This window comes from Numida meleagris, chromosome Z (genome assembly GCF_002078875.1).
Source record: "Numida meleagris isolate 19003 breed g44 Domestic line chromosome Z, NumMel1.0, whole genome shotgun sequence".
NCBI lineage: Eukaryota > Metazoa > Chordata > Aves > Galliformes > Numididae > Numida > Numida meleagris.
In genome coordinates, this window is record NC_034438.1 from 71,566,217 (window position 1) to 71,587,820 (window position 21,604).

The 21,604-nt window shown below is 41.4% G+C and overlaps 1 protein-coding gene across 6 annotated transcripts in view; it reads left to right on the forward strand.

Moving 5' to 3' along the window:
- The window catches only part of SEMA6A (semaphorin 6A), a 113,861-nt gene that overhangs the window by 39,998 nt on the left and 52,259 nt on the right, over window positions 1–21,604 (forward strand). For all 6 annotated transcript variants that reach the window (XM_021380551.1, XM_021380554.1, XM_021380555.1 and 3 more), the window contains exons 2-5: window positions 11,019–11,156; window positions 13,799–13,916; window positions 19,416–19,476; window positions 21,277–21,339. In XM_021380551.1, the coding sequence (XP_021236226.1) occupies window positions 11,057–11,156; window positions 13,799–13,916; window positions 19,416–19,476; window positions 21,277–21,339 (342 nt within the window). In that variant the 5' untranslated portion in view covers window positions 11,019–11,056. The remainder of the gene's footprint in view (window positions 1–11,018; window positions 11,157–13,798; window positions 13,917–19,415; window positions 19,477–21,276; window positions 21,340–21,604) is intronic.

The following is a 21,604-nucleotide window of genomic DNA, read 5'->3' on the forward strand; positions in this document are numbered from 1 at the left end:
ATAATCACAAAAGACAGAGATCTGTGAAATTTCTCCAACGTTTTAATAGACTCTTTCCTGTGAAGGATGAGTCTTTTAAATTCTGGTGACTGTCTGAGCATACAGAGATGTGAATAGGTGGGTGGATGTCCAAGGGAGAGAGGTGTAGGACATCATGTTGAATAACTGTTCCCACTCAACTTGCTTATTTCCTCGCATTAAGCAGTTTGTGGATTTTGTTCCCCATACACATGTGCTTCTCCAGCCGCTCTTTTAATTTTTTCCTCGGAGATAACACTTCTTTTCATGGACATTATTCATGTTTGCAGTAATCTCATGTTTTTCTGAAAGGTGCAGAGAAACCTGAGAAAGCTGATTTCATAAACAAGTTGGGGCTAAAGTTATAAATACACACTGCAAGTTCTTTGCTTGCCTACAGTTCCTATCTGTCAGGGACAAACATTACTTACCGAGATGAATTTGCCTGAGTTCCAAGGGGAGAAGCCTGACCCTTCTCTTTGCCTGCAAGAGTCAGCTTGCTGGCCACTGTGTTTGCTTTTCTTTGTGCTGAGTAGCCTTCACGGCAGGGGATGCTGAGGTCTGGCCTAGACTGTGCTGTTGCCATGACTATACTGCTGCAATGCAGAGCAGTGTTGAGCTGACCAGAGGCTCCTCTTGAGTGAAGCACTATTGGGTAGCATAGCACTGGCTGCCGGAGCAATTAATCCCTGGATGTCAATGTCCATTCTTAGCATTTGTAGTGTTACAGTAGAATTCATTCACGTTTTGAGGGCAGGGGAACAATTTGTTGTTGTATCAAACTGCTTCATACCCAGGTGGACTAATGCCTTTTGGAAAACAGCCTGGCAGAACTTGCTATTTCACTCAGGGTAAATGAAGGCGTGTTATTGAGTCAATTTCTGCAGAAATGTATTTTCGGCTGAAGCTAGTCCAATTGCAACAAAGCTAAGCAGTGTGGTCTGATTATTTAACAGCTGACTTACATGTGAGGATCTGCATTTCTCTGCTGTCTTGTCACTTTAAAATAGTGCCCATCACTTTCATTCCAAATAAGTTGCTTGAAGAATACAGCTGGAGATCATGCTTGAAGAGTTAGCATCACGCTTCTTGCATTAGAAACCAACAAGCAAAAAACCAACAAAAGCAATGTAGAGGTTTCTGTTGTTACGATAAGCAGCAATTAGGTGCTTTAAGCCCAACAATATGTTCTATGGGATCCTGACTTTTTTTTCAGCGTTAACCTCAGCTCTTACATATCAATTTGATCTGTTACACAGACATAAGAGGATTTGTAATTTAAGGCTTCTTTCTGGAGGGAGGATGAAGAAGGGCTGGAATCCATTTAAGTACATACCAGCAGTGAAAGGAGGCAAATGCTGAGGAACTGAGGAAATCTGGCTGACCTGGAGAGACTGATTTAGGAGAACTGCTTGACCCTAATGTTACATTTATAGCAGATGCATGGCAGCTGGGACAATGTCTGCGGGACTGTGTCAAACTTTTAACCAGTGACAATTGTCAATATTGCTGTGAAAATACAGCAGGCTCCGTGTTTCGTCTTTGTTATCTAAAAGGAGAGGAAAACAAAAGGAGGCCATGTTTCCCTCCCATGATAGCTTTGGGTCACCTACAGCTACATAATTTCTGTTCCATCTATTAGCTGAGAGAATGGAAGATCAGCTGACAGGCACTGATATTTCCCAGGCAAAGTGAGGGCTAGGGAAAGTAATGGTGTTGCTGGTGGTGTATCTGTTTTCTATTAAGCATGCTGAGATGAAACAGCAGATTATATATTAGAGATGGCGTTCTCTCCTTTCAAAAGGCAGTGATTGCTGCATTTAACCCTTAAATCTATTCAAAACCTTGACAGAAGTTTGCTGAAGTCCCACAAATAATCAGTAGAGCAATTTTTGTCTCTTAAATGTGAGGCTTTTAAAAATAATAAAGACATCTTTGAAAAGACGAGCTAAGCTGTTTCAGGGTTAGGTCTGTTGCTGTACGTGGTTGGGGGTGGTGAGTGAGAAGGATTATTTAGGCATTGCCTTTGTTCCATTCTGCAGGTTTATAACCCCAAAATAAAATTGCAAATGTTTTTGGCAGTCATCTTCCAGGCACAGATGGCTTTCCTCCCAGTTTTGGCAAGCGTGATTTCAGTATAAAATTGAGCAATTATTAGAAAGTGAAATATTGCATGATATAATACTGCTACCACCACCATCAACATCGTAACAAATGGTGTGTTCATTGTTTCTGGTGCTGTGTGAGGGAGCTTGTGCCACTGTTGTTACCCTTTCCTCTAAAACATGTACCTTTGCTATTCCTCGTGATGCATAGACAGAGGGATGGAAAAGCGCAGATGCTTCAGCAAGGAACCGTGGCCATTTTCTCATTTGCTTTGGCTCTATATTTCAATGCAAATATCACTGAACAGGTGGCTGATGAGGCCCCCGTGGACTGTTTACAGTGAAGGTTACAACCAAAATCGATAGGCCTGAGATGCTTCTAATTCCATCTGGGAGATGTTCATCTTCCATCTGACTGTTCTCTCTCTGAACAACAGCATCCTATTAACGCTGCATTCATCAGGGATATCTTGCCCGGGTCAGCAGAAGATTTCTCCTGTTTAGGCCTCCATTTGTTCCTTGTTTTCTCTTCATACTGCACTGGATCAAACAGTAATGTTGATCTTGACAAGACAGGTTGATAGCATTAGGCATGCTGAGTTTTGCCTACTGACTTGACACCTGCTACTATCGTTCTGCAGGCCGAGGTTCATCAGTTCTGCCTGAGGGTTGTCCAAATCTTTTCAGCTTATCGCTTACCGAGGCAGAAGGTAATGATGTTACGTATCATAGCTGACATTACAGTGCTTGATGTATGGCCTTGTAGTGCGGCAAAAAAAGGCAGAGGAAAGCTGGTGAGGACTCATGTTTGCATAGACCTGAACAAAATAAGCAGATACCCCTGAAACTCACTGGAAAAGAACTTTGCTTTGCATAAATTTGGCAGATCGCAAGGGGAAGTTCTGCGTGGCCCCCGTGTCTGTTTCATCCAACTGGTAATAAAGTTTGTATTATTCTTTCTAATAAAGGTAGACGCTGTTGATTGCTGTATGAGGCAAAATTGCTCTCGTTGGTGTCTTTCCCTTGGGCCTAATTGTCACATCTGGCGTGCAGCCCACAGCAGCTGGGCAATGAGTAAGCAGTGCTGAATCCAATTAACATGGCCGTAAAGCATGTATAGCAGAGGGCACCCATGCATTCCTCTTACAGTCAGGGAAAACTCTCTGATATGCAGAGAAAGTTAGGGGGGATGAGCTTCACACACATAAATAAGGGTCAAAAGGGATGTTGGGGGAGTGGGAGCCTCCCCTGGGCACTGCCTACCTCCCAGCATTCAGGAAAGGCCCTGAGCTACCAGGTGGTGATCGCCCAATGCGTTCACACACCAGCCTTCTTTGTATAAGGGCCAGATACCTGGAGTGCTAGAGTGCTTTTTTGGCCACATGAAATGAACAGCCAGCTGTAGAGACAACAGGAGTGGGACAGGAGAGGAAAGATGAATGATGGTGGCACTGCTGGTCACAAAAAGATGTTGGTAGTGGTGATGGGCACAGAGCTGGCATTAAGTCTCTGTGGCCATCTGCACCACCATTTAGGTGGCTGAGCAGCAACGACTAGTTAGGGCAACGGCAAGAGAAAATGAGTTGGCCAACCTGGCCATTGCCTTGCCAAGTGCCAATTCAGTTATCATGTCTGGCACTCCATGCTGTATCTTGCTGTGAGCCACTTGTCTCTCCTGTCTTGAGAGCTCCCCAAGCACTCGCTGAGCTTTTGTTCACTCACATCTGCCTGATCCCATGGCACTGTTCAGCCTGGGCATCTTGCACGATCCCTTCTGCTGCCACGTGCAGCCACATGAGGTGCTTGTGGGGTGGTCAGCCCACCACCCAAATAGACACAGACAAAGAATGCACTCCAGAGCAGCTCCACAGCACTGGCCTAGCTGCCCTCGTTGTATGGAAGCTGCAGCCTGCAGGTTGTATTCCTGTCTTCTTGTTGTCATTGCTGCTGTTGTTGTTGTTGTCATTGTCATGTTCTTACTAATTCCTTTCCCCAACTTGCACAGAACTCTCGTCTTTCACTTTCTAGGAACTGTGAATTTAAAAGGATAAATAGTAACAGCATCCTCCACTCAGATTTTCAAAGGCTTGGTAAGCCAGAGGAGGCAGAGGTTGCTTGCTTAGCGTCAGATGGCTAATCTGTACTGTGGTAGGGAATAGAATTCAGGTTGGGTGGCTGGTTTCTGCACCGTGCCTTCAGCATGGCAAAGCATTTGTGCGCACGTGTGTGGATCAGTATGTGCTTTTTATGTACGAATAGGTAGATCTTGTTCTCTAAGTCTCTTCCAGTGAGACAATGTCTGATTCACTCGCATGCTTTTAAAGCTGTTATTGCCAGAAAATCTCATTTATTTTTCACCTCTTACACAACTCAAGTTATTTTCTCTCCTGCCATTTTTTGGGGGGTTGTTCTGCTTTTCCTAGTGGAAGAGACGATGAATGTAATAAGATGGGCTATTTGTTGAGTATTTTGAGGGTTTGCTGCTACTTTTTCTGGTCGTGTGTTTTTTCTTATACAGTAATTCAAATGCATCAAGCTTCAATTTTTTGTTTCCTCGCTATTTGGTTAAATACTATTCCTTTTTACTATACTTCTAGGCTGTTGAAGGAGGGTAAGTCATTACTACTTGTTTGTAGAAATAAAGGATTTTAAGACTGTCATGGTTTTTTATGGCCATTAAGTTTTCTGGTCTTGGTTCATGCCTAACACAGGCCATTCTGTTTTAACTGGTAATTCTCACATTAAGCCTAATAATGTGTGGATTGAAGTGCAGCTGTTCTGTGTGAACACATCCCATCATAGTATAAAGAAAGTCTGTAAGAAATGAGTATAACAAGATCTGTCCATTACTGATTAGGCTTAGTGTGTCATGGGAAAGTTTTGTCACGGTTACATACTCTGATTTTACTTGGGTTTTTACAGGAGTAACAGAACATAGCGTGAGGCCAAGGCAGCAAGATGGGAGTTTTGGTAACATGGAAGAGTGTCTCTTCTGATAGTTATTTGTAGATGTGTCATTGCTGTTGCTGCTGAATTTGTGCTCGAGATCAACTATGGCCATACACCTTTATGGATCTTACCAGGGAGTTAGCACTTCCATGTAAGACTTTTTGTGTGATGGATCTAACCTTGCCGGAGTTTACTAGTTCCAAATACAATAGCCCTGTTATGAGGGTAGCCTTGCAGTAGCCATGTGATCATTTCCTTGGCCAAGCAGTCATTCTATATTCATGCAGATTGTTGTTTTCTAAAGTTCAGGTAGAAGAAAGTAGTGCTCATCATACTGGCTTCTCACTGGCTTGATTCTATAAGCCAGGAAGGGAATGTGGTTGAGAAAAAGCAGACTTTTCTCTTTGATTTTGAATGATCATTACTTTCATGAAACTTCAGAAACTCCTTCATACCAGCAGCATGATTTTTACCAAATTAATCATGTTGTGTGACGCACATGTGTTGAGAGACAGTATAATATATCTGTATTTCTACATATATGTATACATTTATCTCTACATACATATGAATATTCACATTTGTAAGGAAGTTTTGAGTAAGGTCAAGTAAATGTAATAGCAATTGCATTGTACTGGTATCCTACTCAGAGCTGATTGATTCCCTTTTGGACTGCACTATACAATCAGAAGAATGCATTATAGCTAAGAAGGCGAAACTTTGATTTACATTTGTATTAAGAGTTTATATAGTTTATTTATACTTAATTACATTATGGAAAAAAGGAAGGATCATAGAATAACAAGAAAAGGTCATATTGCATTGGTATCTGAAGTCACCAACTTCAGAAAGAAGAATCTGAGCACCGAAGTATCTTGTATGAAGTTGTATTTGTTTTAGTCTTAGGAATGGAAAAAGCAGATTAGTTGGCTTTTTGAAGCTTGGAAGAAATCTGGTCTATGCCATCAGCTTAATTGCTACAAGTCATGCATTAGACATGAACGGTCTACTGCCAAGGTTGTATTCCAGGGGTCTGCTAAGGAAAGAGCAGTGCCACAACTCACTCTTCTTGTGACTACTAGAGCATACAGACCAGCACAGCTCACAAGGCAGCTGTCTTCCGCCCTGCGCCATCATGGGCATGCACTCATCACTCAATGACAACCAAACATTGGTGTGCAATTGGCACAGTCTGGGCTGCAAGCAGAACATGGGAAGGATGCATTGCAGTACAGGCTCAAGTTATGGCAAATAATTGTATGCATTTAGACACAGTGACTAAACACATTCCTGTGAACAAATTAAAATATGCAACCTTGCTTTCTGTTTTCATAAAGGAATTTGAGAATAGGTTTTAAGATTGCTGAATAAATCATCAATTTATATTTGTGATTCCATTTCCAGTCAACTCAATACATGATCTGCAAATTTTCAAATGGAATGTGTAGAGTTGCAATCAGATATTCAGCTCAAAAATGTGTTTGTGTATCTCTCCTAGACTTGTGTAAGACCTGCCTTACCAGAGAAAGATGTCCCTCACTTCACAATCACTCCTTATTCATGTCATCACTTTTGGGCAGTACACGCATTTTGAACAATTATTGTCAAGGATGAAGTAGTACAGTAAAATTTCATCAGAAATGTATGATGAACACATTGAGAACACACTAAGAATTGCAACCACTGCCATCAAACCAGGCTGATGTGGTAGTTTCACAAAAGCGTGGTCAAATGTCCCACGAGTTCTATGTTTTTGTTGCTCTCATTTTTTAATGTTCTGATAAAAATATTAACAGTTAAAATAAATTTTGTCACTTATATGCATTAACTGTAATACGTATTTTACAATGGCTGCTCCAAAAGTAATGCCTCCTATTTATCCTGTTGACCCACAAAATTAGAGGTAGATGTTGGTGGTATGGCAGCAGAGGTTGAACCTTCCCACCAGTATTCCATTTCAGTCTGTTGCTGTGTGACAGATGACAGATGGGAGGCACTGTGACAAAATGGCATCTGACATGGAAGTGCATATGAAGCAAAGGTCTGGAATTGAATTCGTCTGTGCAGAAAAAGTTGCATCCATTGACATTCATTGACACTTGCTGAGTTTTTGTGGAGACCAACCAATGGATGGGAACACAGTGAGGCAATGGGTGGTGCGTTCCAGCAGCAGTGACAGTGACCGTGAGTCACCTCTGCTCGAGCAGATTTTGATGAGCACTGCATGCAGGCTCTTGTTCATCGATGGCAAAAATGCATAGCTAATGATGGTGACTGTGTTGAAAAACAGCATTTTGTCGCTGAGAATGTGCTCTATCAAACAGTTACTGTGCTGATTGTATCTATTATAGTTTCCATGGAAATTAATAGGAGGCATTACTTTTGGAGCAGCCTACATATGTGACGATTCCTCTTCACTCAGTGCAGGCCAGGCAAGCCCAAAGGTTGGACACCCATGGCTTAGTGAAAGTCAGAGTGAACTACAGTGGCTTACATTGGCAGAAGGTCTCTCCACGGACATCTACAAAATGTTTATTTTGAGGTGATACCTGTACTGCCCTGGCATCACCACCTATCTGCTCTTGCTTCCTGCACCACTGTGCTTAGAAGCGTTTTTGATTAGGAAGTTTCTTCAGCACAGTTGTGCATGAGAACATTTGCATCACTCCCAAGAGCCCAACCAGAGTTGAGGACCTGCTGAAAAGGATGTTTGTCCTAAAAATAAGGGTAACTTTCTCAAATCAGCACTTACCTGAAATTCCACTCTAACGGTGCAGATCTTTCCACCATTGTTAGAACAGCAAAAATAGCATTATGCTTGAATTTGCTTGCAGAAAACTTCCTTTAGATGTAACGTGTCCTATTCAGTGTTACTTCATTGGCATAGACATTGGTACAGATTCGCAGTCTACTCCAAATGCAGACAGATCAAAGCAGGCCTTCTTCATTTGCTTTGTGTGAATTCCAACAAGGGTGTCAGTACTACAGCAACAAGGAATTGCTCTTCTTCTTCTCTCTCCTCCCTTCTTTTCCTCCACAGGAGGTACCTGTAAGAGTGACAGAGAATTCCATACTCAGAACCTACTGATCTAATCTTTGTTAGAAGGCAATATAACAGCTCATTTGTTAGCTAACTCTTTTCAGGTAAAAGAAAAAAGGTATGGTCCAGTAATGTGTGCATAAAGTGACAGCATAAGTTAGTTGGATTCTGTTCATTCCCCTGGCAGAGGTCTCTGGTATATATTTATGTGGAACAGTGCATATGTTTTAATGAGAAGAAGGGAGTGATGGTGTAAAACCACCCACAAGAAAAGTTTTTCAGGCTCTAAGATGAAGTGGCAACAGTATGTGTACAGTACCTTTATGCCTTCCTGGTAGGAACACGTAGAAAAAGTAGGATGTGCTGATAGGGAGCAGCAGCATGCGGCTGTTCTGCTGCTGCAGAGTCAGTCTCACTGTGAGCATGGTGGTCTGAATTGCCAGCCTGCAGACTGATAATGTGGGTGAAGAAGGCTCAAGAGGAAGAACTGGATTGCTTCATAAGTTACTTCCTGTTAAACTGTTGCTGCACGGGTGCCTTTCAGAAAAGTTTTGCACTGGACTGTAACAGTTTCAAGAAAATAATTCAAATTAATTTGTGTACTAAGATTTCAAAGAACTGTGTGAAGAGAAAGAAATTAATCCACTTAATGTGTACCGTACCTCTAATTCAAACTTTTGGAGGTTCAAAGTTCTGTATTTCAAAGTACTGTATTTACTTCTGCTCCTACTTTCTACATCGGGCTTCCCTAAGGATCCCAAATGAGGTTTCGCTTGGCATGGAAATAGAAAGAAACTTCCTGCACTGAAGTGCTAGCAGTAAAGACAAAATGTAAGAGGTGATTAAAGAGATAAATGGGGGAAAACAGGCAAAGAAAGCATCTGCAGGCCAGCATAGCTGTGTCAGTAATCATACATAGCTATCATCCTAACCGGTGCTGGATAGGAGGGCTTCTCTTGGGGCTTGTATGTGCTATCTTCCAGAATGCATTCTCATATTAGGTATAATAGACAGACATTTCTCTATTGTGCTGAATTTATTGTTGCTGCTTTTATTCTTTGCCATCCCTCTCACACTTTGCTCGTGTCAGTCATTGCCTCACATTCATTTTTTTTTCTTTAGTCTCAGCTTAACTCAGTCTCTCAGTTATTTTGTTAATCAAAATAGAGAATCAGCCAAGTTTCCAATTTATGTTTGAGTAATAGTCAAACACAGAGTACAATGAATCATTTGTCCTTATGAACTATATTACACTACAACAGATTCTCTATTCCAGTGCAGTTAGAGGAGCAGAAAATTTACTTAAAAGCAAGTATATAATAAGGGAAATTAATTATTGTGACATTTTGAATTGGATATGCAATGAGAAATCAGCTATGTCTGTGAAACTGCAAATGAAAATATAACACTGAAGACATGCTAATACTTTTTTTTTTTTTTTTTTTGGTATAGAGAAAGGAGACATAGTTACCTAATATTGAATGATGTTGCAGGAGGGCAAGTTAGCATGTTGTTTTCCAAATTAAGTTTCAAAGACTATGCCAGTTATGAAGTTTGACTTTCTGCCCGTGAATCTGGAGTGACTGACAGGCTGCTGTAAAATACCTTTGTTCAAAAGGAATCTTTGGCAGATAGCATCAGAGTTTTGAAACTCTGGAAGGGATGAAAAGAAAACCCCACTTTTACACCAATTTCCCCTGCAGATCAATGCCTGTGTGAAATTTGCCTGGGAATTATGAGCTACTTACTGTATTATGCACTGTTTTCTTTCATTGTATCTAAAGGCTCCTGTGGTTCCTTTCATATTCAAGATTTAGGGATATTTTTATACATGAAATGTGAATGAGTGAATGCATTGGTGGAACGCAAGGGAAAAATGCTGGTTTTAGACAGTTCTGCTCTCCCTTATTTTATCACAAGTTGGGGTATTGGTTTTATGGCACCTGAATTTATGGGTACATATTTTTCTGCCAAAACCCACTGACATGTTCTGCATGCTCCATCAAGCTCTTTCTGTGTTTCTTCACTTGATTCACTGCTCCACGGGACATGAATCAGTCCTGCAGCATAACCCTTAATCTCTTCTTAACCAGAACACTGTAGTGCGTTTTTTATTTATTTATTGCGTATGTCATCATCTAATTATGCAAGCCAAAGAGTGTACAATCTCAGTACATGTCAGCTGTTGATCAGTGCAGGGCATAAAGTTTCTCTGTTGCATATAAGCAACTGCCATAGACAGTAAAGCCTCTCTTCAACCAAGAACCCACTGGAGCATGGGGCTGGGGCATGGGCTAGGGGGGAAATGGACTGCTTGGACAGTGTCTTCTTTGAAGCTCATCATACCTCCTCAGTTACAGGGAGAGGATTGAGGAGAGGGAAAGCTCTCTCTACATTGTGTTCAGTTTTGGGCCCCTCACTGCAAGAAAGATACTGAGTTGCTCAATCACATTGCAGAAAAGAGACTAGAAAATGACACATATATGTAATAGCCAGGAGAATGGGGACTGTTTAGTCAGGAGAAGCAGAAGCTGAGGAAAGTCCTTATTTCTCTCTCCAGCTACTCAAGAGGAGCAGAGGGAGTTTTGGTCTATTTTCTCAGTTGACCACTGATAGGACACGAGGAAACCATCTTAAGTTGCACGAGGGGAGGTATAGATTGGACATTAGGAAGAATTTCTCACAGAGATGATAGTCAAGCACTGGAACAGGCTGACAAGGGAAGGGGTGGAATCCCAATCCCTGAAGGTATTTGAGAAACATAATTGGAGGTTGGACCTGATGATCTTGAAGGTCTTTTCCAAACATGATGATTCTACAATTCTGTCTTTTCTGTTAATGCTTTTTGAGTTTCTGTGTACACTGGTTGAAACTGAATCCCTTAAGCCTTTGTTTATTTTCCACAGTGTGAAGTGAAGAAGTAAAGTCTCCCAGCTGAACTACTATGAGGTCAGAAGCCTTGCTGCTATATTTCACACTGCTACACTTTGCTGGGGCTGGTTTCCCAGAAGATTCTGAGCCAATCAGTATTTCGCATGGCAACTGTAAGTATGAGAGGCCTTCATTTGCTTATAAGCAATCAGTAGACTTCAAATTGACAATATTTCATTATGCTGTGAATAAATAAAGTTATTTTTCCACGTCCCTCCCAGATCAACCCATTTACATTCTCAGATAATAAGAACATGAACTTTTTATGTTGACTTATGACAGCTGGATGGTGGGCTGTTTGATTCTCCAAAGCCATAGGCTTTTTCCTTCTCAAACAGATCCTTTGATAGCATAATCAGACCAAATATTTGTTTTATCCAGAAGCAAGTGAAGGAAACCTTTTTCCCCCCTCCATTATCAAGGAGTTATTCACCTGACCTGTGAAACTGTAGGTCTGGGTAACCAGCGGCTCATCTCAGAGTATCACCATAGCACACTAAAACAACTGAGCTCTAGAAACATAATTGGTTGAGCTAATACAAATAACCAGTCTTACTTCTTGAAATTCTGCTGGATTCCACTTTAACATTTGCCCTTTTTGGCTAGAAATGTAGATGATTATTTTTTTTTTTTAAATAAGACAAAGAATCTTTTGTAACAGAAACCCTCTTCTTTCTTACTGACACTAGTTGGCAGACTCTCCAAAATCAAGGATAACACAGACAGCTGCAAGTCAGTACTGGGATTTGCTGACAAAACAGGTGGAGAACTTTCTATGGATTTTACCACGCAAGTCAGATTTAACATAAGTGATTCTTTCACATTTGCCACAGCTCAATTACAATTACTCCAAAGAAAAGTCTTCTGAAGTCCCAAAGTTTGAGATATTTAGTAGGAAGTACTTAGCATGTGAGTCTGTAAAAGTGTGCTAAGGAACGGCAAGTTAGCAATGAATAGACTCCTATTTGAATCTCCTTTGGACCAGTAATTTGATTTTGATGTGAATCTCCTGAGGGTCCTTGCTTACTATGCTTTGCATTGGCCTTGATGCCCAGAATCCTGCTTGCCTAGGGTAACACTAAACTGGAAGACAGATTCTGCCAGGTAGTTGATGTGCTCCAACTGCTAATAGACATCTGCATTACTGGAACAGGGCAGAATTGCACTATAGAAAAGCCCACTGAAACTTATTTAGGGTGACCATAGGGCTTTCAGCAGCAGCACTTTCACCTTCCAAATGGTTATGCTGATTGTTCATGTGAAACGTGGGATAACTTCTCTCCATCGTGGTGTGCTAAAATGGATTTGAATGTGCAAGCCCCAGCTTCTGTTAGATCAGTGACTTGCAGAGGAAACAACTGAATATAGTAAAGCTTGAAGGTTAGAAGTTGGCATTTTGCATGTAGGTCTTGGTCAGAAGCATTAAGCTTCTGAACATAAGTCCTGGCTGGACTCTGTTAATTTGTTTCCCCAAGAGATCTCAGCATCTGGATAACAGACTTTCTCACACGACACTCTCAAGTGCATTGCCAAAGCTGTACTGTCAAAGTCAGTGCCTCAACCAAACTTGACGGAGAGAGTTCTTTTAGAGGACAATAGCTGAAAAATACCAATGCACTAACTGAGTTTCTGAAGAATCAAGCTCCCTCAAATAGCTCCAGTCTTCTGGAAAAACATACTGATGGGGAAATGGCTCAAGTATGGCTTGATACTAGTCAAATCTGTGCAATGACTAAGTGCTACAAAAGGCTGCCCAGGCAGTCTGTGGATTCTCCCTTCTTGCACATGTTCAAAAGCTGCCTGGACATGGTCCTGGGCAGCTAGCTCTGGTGACTCTGAGCAGGGGATTAGACCAAATGGCCTTCAGAGGTCCCTCAGCCAGTCTGTGATTCTGTGAATATATGCAGGTGGCACTTCTGTATTATGATGATGCTCATCTGAGGTTTATTCTCCTCTTGTCTTTTCATTTACCTGTCTAACTCCCTAGCTGGTGCATCTAGACGTCGTGATCATGTATTCATATGCAATCTAACAGCAAAGTGGCTCTTGGTCAAAAATATTACTGCTGTTGTAGAGACAGTCTAAACGCTTGTGCTGATTGGTAGAGAAGGGGAAGAAGCTGGCTGGATGATAGCATAAGATCAGTAGAGGGCTTGCAGTCAGTATTGTCGTTCAGTTTCCAGAACTGCAGTATCAGACTGATTGCCAAAATAATATGCAGTGACTTTCATTTTAAAAAGTTTGAGTAGTGGTTACCCACGGTTTCTCAGAAATCCCCACTGCTGCTCTACAGTATTGGTCCAATCCTGTAGGAAACCCACTGAGCTGACAATTTGAACCATGCAGTGCCAAGTCTTTTGCTTTAACCACTACTAATCCAGTCATTGTGATGATTGATGGGCCACTGTAAAACAGCTTTGTCCTGCTAGATACACTTTGGCAGCCAGGAGCCAGCATTTAAAGTCTGCAAGCCGTGAAAGAAAAACTGTGAGAAAGTGCCATGTATCTCTGTGCCAAGAGCTCTAGAGCAGCTTTACATTCTGAAGAAATTCACAATTCTTGTCTTCTAAATAATGACTTTCTCCTTTGCAACCTTAGCCTTCAGTGCTAGTACCTTCTCACCCTAGGCTGTGATGCTGGGGGAGAAGAAAAACCACAGATTTCAGCCGTTGCCATGTTAGCATGGTTTCAGTTTGTGATTCTATTTTGTCTTTTGCTTTCTTTCTGGAACCTTGTTCTTCTTCACTTCCCACAGATACAAGACAGTATCCGGTGTTTGTGGGTCACAAGCCGGGACGGAACACCACGCAGAGGCACCGGCTGGACATCCAGCTGGTCACGGTCATGAACAGAACCCTCTACATTGCTGCTAGGTCAGTAGTCCTCTGCTTCACCATTCCTCCCTTGCTGCTCACAGCACAGGAGGGAAAAGAGGAAGGATATTCCAAGTTTTTCTCTGCTGGGTGTGTTATTTTTAGGATTTTCTCACACTCAGACAGAGGTTTGCAGCCTCTTAGTAGGATGTATTGGACACCTTGTTAATCAGGCAGCTTAGGCTCAGTTCTACAAGAAACCACTCCATCCCTTTCAGGACTTCTTTCCCATAGCTCCACCTCCCTTTGAGTAATTTGCAAACAGAGTTTGCAAAATAAATTGTTTGGTGCTGTGGAGGAGAGAATCCATCTTCATTCTGTAATTTCACTCGTGCACTCAATTAATTATATGTTTTAGAGAGTGATTCTGCTAGTGCACAAATGTATGTTTGAATAAGAGTCGTTAAACTTTAATGTTGCTGGTTTAGGCGTATTTTCAGTACCACAAAGCAGCAACAAGAAGGTGGGAGTCGGGGAGAAACGCATGTTTGCTGCTCTTCTGTTGATGTACTCAGAAAGGTTAATTGAATTTGCTGGTTGGATTTTTTTTGGACTGCTATTCTGTGCAGATACAAATACCTCTTTATAAAAATTGTGGATCAAGCCACTCATTTAGTTAGCGTAGCTCAGCGTAGCACTACCAGCTTCAGTGGCACTGCACCGATTTATACAGCTGCCCGCCTGGCACAGATCCAACAGTAACGCTTCCTCTCCCCTCTTGATGTTTGCAAAGGAGGCTGACAATCTCCGAGTGGGAACTACCTGATGGAAACAGGGCGAATTCAGGAAGGGCCAAGATTAGCAAGGGTAGGAAGCCCAGCTCAAGCGCTCTGGGACCCAGATCCTGTTTGGGAAAGCTCCCCCTCCAGCAGAAGCTTATTTCCTCTCATTTTCTGGTCCTTCTGCGCCTCAGAAATACGCAACCTTCTGCGAGCTACAGAAGGTCAGGCTGTTTCTGCATATAGGAGAGGTGGTGGGTGGGATGGCCAGGAGGTAAGGGAATGGCTGCTGAACAGTCAGCCCCTCACCACTAGCCTGTCCTCAAAGCCCTGTGTAAGGCCCCAGGAGCTGCCTGTCTTTCATATCGAGCAGTTCCGTCCCATCTTCTGAGCGATCAGATGTGGCCTGCGGTAGAGAGTAATTCCTGTTTTACATCAGCCAAGTCACTGGTGCTGTTTTTACACGGTTGTTTCTTTGGCTGCTTGAAAACTGCGCTTGTAACTGCTCAGCTACCCAGGCATTGCAGCTCTTTAGGCTAAGCACAGCTTTGTCAGGCTTCTCACATGCTCCAGTTTACATTTCATCCATGTGGCAGAGTTTGAGGCTCTGGCTTAATGCCATGCCCTGCTGGTTTTCCTGCAGTTTCCCCTGCCGTAGCATTTATTCCACAAAACAACAAGAGACAAGGACTTGAAACCCAGGTGTTGCAGAGTTTGAGTTTTTTAAGTAGATAACATTTTTTTTTTTTTTTTTTTAATGATTGCTGCCAGTTTGTTTTTTGCTGTTTTCAATGCTGTTTTTTCCTGGTGTCCCCGGCCTGGCCATCACACTGCTCCCCCCTCCCAGGTGGTGCAGGCCTCATGTCCAGGCCAGCCATCTGTCTCAGGCCTTGTGCTCTGCATAGCAGAGCCTTCTCCCAAGAGCGACCAGGACCAGCCCGTCATTTTCTCCTTGCGTTCAATCCTGGCTAAGTGTATAGATCGAATACCACAGGTGGCTGTAGGACACAGGACCGTGGTTCCTCTCCTCCACAAGGGATTCAGGCTCGCCTTGCAGGTGGTGCTGACCCTACTGTGAGGCCCCAGCTCAGGGCACGGCATTTCTGCCGCCTTCTGTGTGATAACAAGCACACAAGGGCAGGGGGTGGGCTGAAAACGTTTGGAAGGTGGTGGCAGGATTTCCTCCTTTTCATGGCTGAGTTCCCTTTGCTTTCGTTATTTGTTTTCCTTTGAATGAGGAAATCATTTGCAGGGAGAAGGTGGTAAATCTGCTCTTGTGGATTTTGCCCTGCTGTACTCATAGTTTGTTGCCAGAGTGAAAGATTGACGCAATTAGAGTTGCATTGCCCAAGCAAGCAGCTTTACAGCAGGAAAACTCACCTAAACGTTTTGGTATATGAAACTGCTGCACAGGTTATATAAAAAATAAAAAGTTGGGGGAGAATATGTGTATTGGTGTACATTTATGTGTTCTTACGTATTCTGTAGCTATGTGTTTGTATAACACATTTTACTATAATGAGAGTGCTCCTATGCTCCTTGGGCCTATTGACCTACAAAAAGATTGTAAAGATGCAATCTCTTTTGTACTTACACACGGTCAAAAAATCTTGCATTTCTTTTCCTTTGGTAACTCAGACACAATTTGGTACATTATTTTCCCCCTCCACATGTTACTGAATAAAATCCCTGCTGGGCTGAGAAACTAGTGTGATATAAGTTAAAATTCTAAGGTAATTTTTATCTGGTTATAAACTTCAGAAAAGGAGTCATCTTTTGATAGTTAGTGAGAATGAAAGTTTACAACTGCAATATTGCTTCTCTTTCAGAGGCAGTAATACATCTAGAGATTGAATACTTATAAACTGAAGCAAGCGTGTACACAGTCAAAGGTGTTTCTCAAAGAGTTTGGCAGCAGCGTAACTGCAGCTAACACAAATCCCTTAGATATCATACCAGGTGTTGCTTTCATACCATTTTTTCACTCATCGAAGTACAGTCATGCTAAATTTACATTTGTACCATTGTCTGAAAAGCAGTCAAAACAAACAATTACACGCTGACAGGTTTTGTTTTGGAGTTTCTGGTGTTGTGGATTTTTTTTTTTTTTTTTTGCTTGTTTATTTGCTTGTTTTAGAAAACCTCGCATTGCTTTACAGGCAGTCTCCTCCAGGAGGAGAGGGCAGACTCAGGTTTCAGAATTGCTGGCACTTTATTTCTGATTGACTGACACAGAGCATACGTTCTGTCTGTTAGTCACTTCTTTTGTTGTATGGGCATGCAACTTCTGTGTTGGCTACTATGAAGCATAATTCTGTGTCACTTTGGAAAGGCTTTATTTTGTATTATCAGGCAGAGATAAATTAACGTGACTCAACCAAAGGCCCTGAAACCATGTTGCTCTGCATCTAGGATGTCTGAGGTACAGTCTGTAAACGAGCAGCTGTTTTCTTTTTTCTCATGGGAAGGCTAACATCTTGCCATCTCTCACACATTCACAAATACATGCTTTTTTGCCATGCCACCTCCTCCTGCTGTCTTGTGTGGTGGCTGCTTTTGTCCACTTTATCTGTCATCCTTCATGTGTACATACGAAAGAGTTTACTAAGCCCATGAAGCATCGGGACAGCTCCCTCCTCATTTGCTGTTACACATTTTCAAACACGTCTCTGAGCGGCCAAGGGTCATGCACAGCCAGTGGCATTATTTAAATTCCCTTCCTCTGCAAGACTATGCCATGGCAACAAAACTCAGTTCTGCTGACTGAAGGTGGGAAAAACGGAAGCTCTAGGATTAGGTCAATTTGTGTTAGAATAACTTAATTAGCAGCGAGCTGTATACATACCACAGCTAGTAGATAGCAGGATTTGGGCAGCAGTGGGAAAAAGAGAGCAAGGACAATCCCATACTGTCTGTGGCTGGAGAACCTTCCTCACCATCTGACAGCACTTCACCTCTCTGCTGGCATTGCCAGCAACTTTATTTCAAATGTAGCATGAGAAAGTGATATGTAATTTGCCTGATACTGACCCTCCTTTAGATGATCCCGTAACTGAGCATTTGATTTTCCTTTCAGCTATTTCTTAAACCAGAAGGTAAGCCCCCAGGGAGATGTTTAATTGAGAGTGAAGCTAAACAACTCAAGCCCCTTTTTGAATACTCCTACTGTATTTTTAACTGTCTTGTTTCAAAAGAAAAAATCATAGCCAGTGTAAACTAAGACTGATCATTACAATCAAGAGCTGTGCTGGAAGAATGTTTTTAGAAATCCAGCAGCACCTAATTTGCAATTCAAGAGACTCTGTTCCCACTTTTATGTAGTAGGAGTTACAGCATTGGAGATGTACATTAAAAGGGAGCTGTGTGCTAGTCTGTGAAGCTGATACCACACTAACAGGTAGTTTTAGTCCAACCCTGACCACTGCTCTGCCAGTGAAGTAAGGCCAATAATAAATGGAAGCATTAAACTAATCTTGAAAGAAAAGGACTGTTCTGGTTTTGCGGAGTCTGGAGGAGAAAACCCACAACTCCTCAGTTTGGCATCTTACGCAGCAAATAACTTCAAGTGTCATAGCAGCAGGAGGCTTTTAAAAGCGGGTTCCCTCCAACTATGCTGCCTCTTTTCTCCGTGTGAGGGAAGTGTTGCTAGTTCTTGTTATGGCAGTGTTTTGTGTTTGCTTTACTTGAGAGATAGCACTATTTATGCAAAATCCAAAAAAGTGAAACTAGGCTTAACAGCAGAAATTTCTAAAATGGAAACATGCTGTATTCTGCTCTCTGCAGACTCCTATGTAGACCTCTCCAATGCCAGAGATCATTCTCCATCTGCATAGCTTCATGCATTTGGAAAAAAAAGACAGTGTTGTTGCATTAAAAAAATGTGGTGGCTCAGTATTTTCTCTCCATTCCCAATTTCGTGTTGCTGTTAGTATGGTGTTGTGTGGTGCTGTCAGATGGTGGCTTTTTCTTAGGTTCCATACGGAAATGTCCTTATTCTCAGCTTATGCAGGAGAGGATGTTTAAAAATATCTCTTTACCTGAGAGGCTGAGTCTATTTACTCTTTCCAAAGAGAAATTGGCAGCTAATTATAGGAAGAAGCAGGCTCTCAGGAAAACAGGAAAGTAAACGCAAGCAAGAAGTGTGGATTTTGTTGAGAGGAGTATTTTACAGTTTGGTTTGGCTATCGGTGTGTGAAGAGAGGATTCCTGGGAAGAGCTGTATGGCTGTCAGCCTTTTGGCTAGCATATTGTCAGCCAAATTATCACGTCTGAAATTAGATTAAAAAAAAAAAAGAAAAAAGCATTAACCTTTTTTTTAACCCCAAATGGCTAAAAAATGCACAGTGAGTGCTAGCCCAGAATGGTGACAAAGGCTGTCACAGGGCTATTGCATCTGATTTCAGATACAGAAAAACATCTGCATGCTAGATTCTGGCATTTGTTCTAAGTCCTATTGAACAGAAACTACGAAATTATATAAAGCTCATCTTCTGTCCAAAATTTTATTTGTTCAAATAATTCTTTTTGGGAAATAATCTTGCTTTGGAGTATTGTAAAATTTCTTTTTTTTTTTCTTTCTTAAGAAAAGGAAGTATAGATTATATATGGAAGTGCTTTTCTGGGGGAAACGGGTAATGCTGTCAGTAGTGTTCCCTGGTAAGACCTGTGATCTTTTTTTTCAAAGGATTATGGATTATCTTGTCACAGATAGACCTCCTCATAGAAAGTTAATGGTTTTACTACTCCGTTTGACTTTGCATTCATTTGCCTTTGTTTACAGGGACCATATTTATACTGTTGATATGGACACATCACATACAGAAGAAATTTATTTTAGCAAAGTAAGTAGCTTTTATCATCTTCCAGAAACAGAAAGTAATGCCTTCTATTTTGTCACATTGGCCCACAACATCAGAGACAGTTGTTGGTGGTATGGTAGTAGAGGTTGAACTTCCCACCAATATTCCATTCCACGTTGTTGCCATGTGACAGATGGCAGCAGAGGGGCAGTGTGACAGAATGGTGTCTGACATGGAAGTGTGTATGAAGCAAAGGTGTGGAACTGAATTCCTTCATGCAGAAAAAATGGCACCCATTGACATTCATCAGCGCTTGATGAGCATTAATGGAGACCAAACAGTTGATGTGAGCACAGTGAGGTGGTGGGTGGTGTGTTTCAGCAGTGGCAAACAGTGACACGAAAGACAAGCCATGTTCTAGATGGCCATGCACAGCTGTCACGCCACAATATGAAGAGCATCTTCATCATCTAATCAATGTGAATCACTTATTGCTGGTGACTATCTTGAAAGATAGTGTTTTGTAGCAGAGAATTTGCTCTGTTGAACAGTGTTATTGTGCCCTTTGTATCCGTTGTTGTTTCCATGGAAAAAATAGGAGGCATTACCTTTGGAGTGACCTATGTATAATGGCTATATTATCCCAATTGAGTATGCTGAAGCTTTCATCATAAAAAGCAAATGCTAATAACATATTTGCACAGAAATTTTATTCACTTGTGCAAGTACTCTGTAAATAAAATCTTAACCATAGCAGCACTTTGTAGATGTATTCACATTATCTCCATGGCAAGCTGCATTCAAATTAAAAAGAGCTTTGTCTGCATTACCACATAGCATATTAACATAAACTTTCTGGAAATAATCTCCCTTCAGCTCCTTCACATTACACTCACGTTGTGTAATAAGTGACAGACGTAGCCTTTGATCCAACAGAAAACCGTATCAGTTTGGCCACTGCATAGATTCCACTGTAGGAAAGGACAATTCATTGATGTATCTATGAAAGACACTGAAAATGAGCGTATATCTTGTTGCTCTTCAAAATAGTGAGGTCACAGGCTTGTTATGGAAATAAAATACTGCTACATTAATGGTTATTTATTCAGCCTAGGGCCCTTGGTGAATGGAGGGTGACTAGGTGTACTACTGGGAAACATTGTCAGAAGGAGAAGAATAGTGTCTAAGGTGTTACTACTGTCTTAAGCCACATTTTAAATAAATATTTATTATAGTTAAGCAACGTACCACATTAAACCATTTCTCGAACTCACTGGAAAAAAAAAATAGTCTGGGATTTACCTGAAAGTGTTCCAGAGGAAGAATGCTGGTGGATGAAATCAGCAATATCCTGATAAACGGAGTGCTCTCTAAGATTGCTAGCTAACTTGAAATGATGAGAATTACCTGAATTACAATTTCTTTGCTAGTGTAAAATGTCCTGGAATAGATACTCGACTTAGATTCCAATCAGGGTATATAGTCCATAAATGTTTATTTTGATCTGTATAATAATATCAAATTAAAAGAAAAGAGCATCTAGTGCTTTTAGAAAAATACTTACAAGTTTTAGCCTATTGCAAAATTCAGTTGCCTTAGGATTTAAAAGAAAAAAAAAAAGGATAGGTTTCTGGTCTAGTGAATAGATAGCAGCACAACATTAAGTGAATGCTTCACATCACTGATCTTTTATTGTTACGGCGAATTAATCATGGAGAAAGGGTGCAGAATGCTTTTAATGAGTATATGTTCAACAGCTAGTCTCCCCCAGGGGACTTCTACTTCTGAAATCAAATGCAACAACCTCTGGGCTCTAATTGATTTCTTTCTTGATCCTTGCAGAAACTGACGTGGAAATCTAGACAAGCTGATGTAGACACATGCAGAATGAAGGGAAAACATAAGGTAGGCAATTTTCATTTCTTTTGCATCTGCCACTTTAGCTTAGTTGCTTCACTACTATCTCAGGCTGCTGTCTCTGATGTGGAATGGATCATGCCATTCACTTCCTTGCTAGTAATTGCTTTTTCCATCAGCCCACTGAAGGCTTTAATTTGCAAAAATAGTTTACTTTTAATGTGATATAGCATTACAACAGGAGGCACAGCAACATCCTGAAAAGTTTAGAGCACTGGAGGTTTTGAACATAATGCCAAGTGTACTGTTTTTG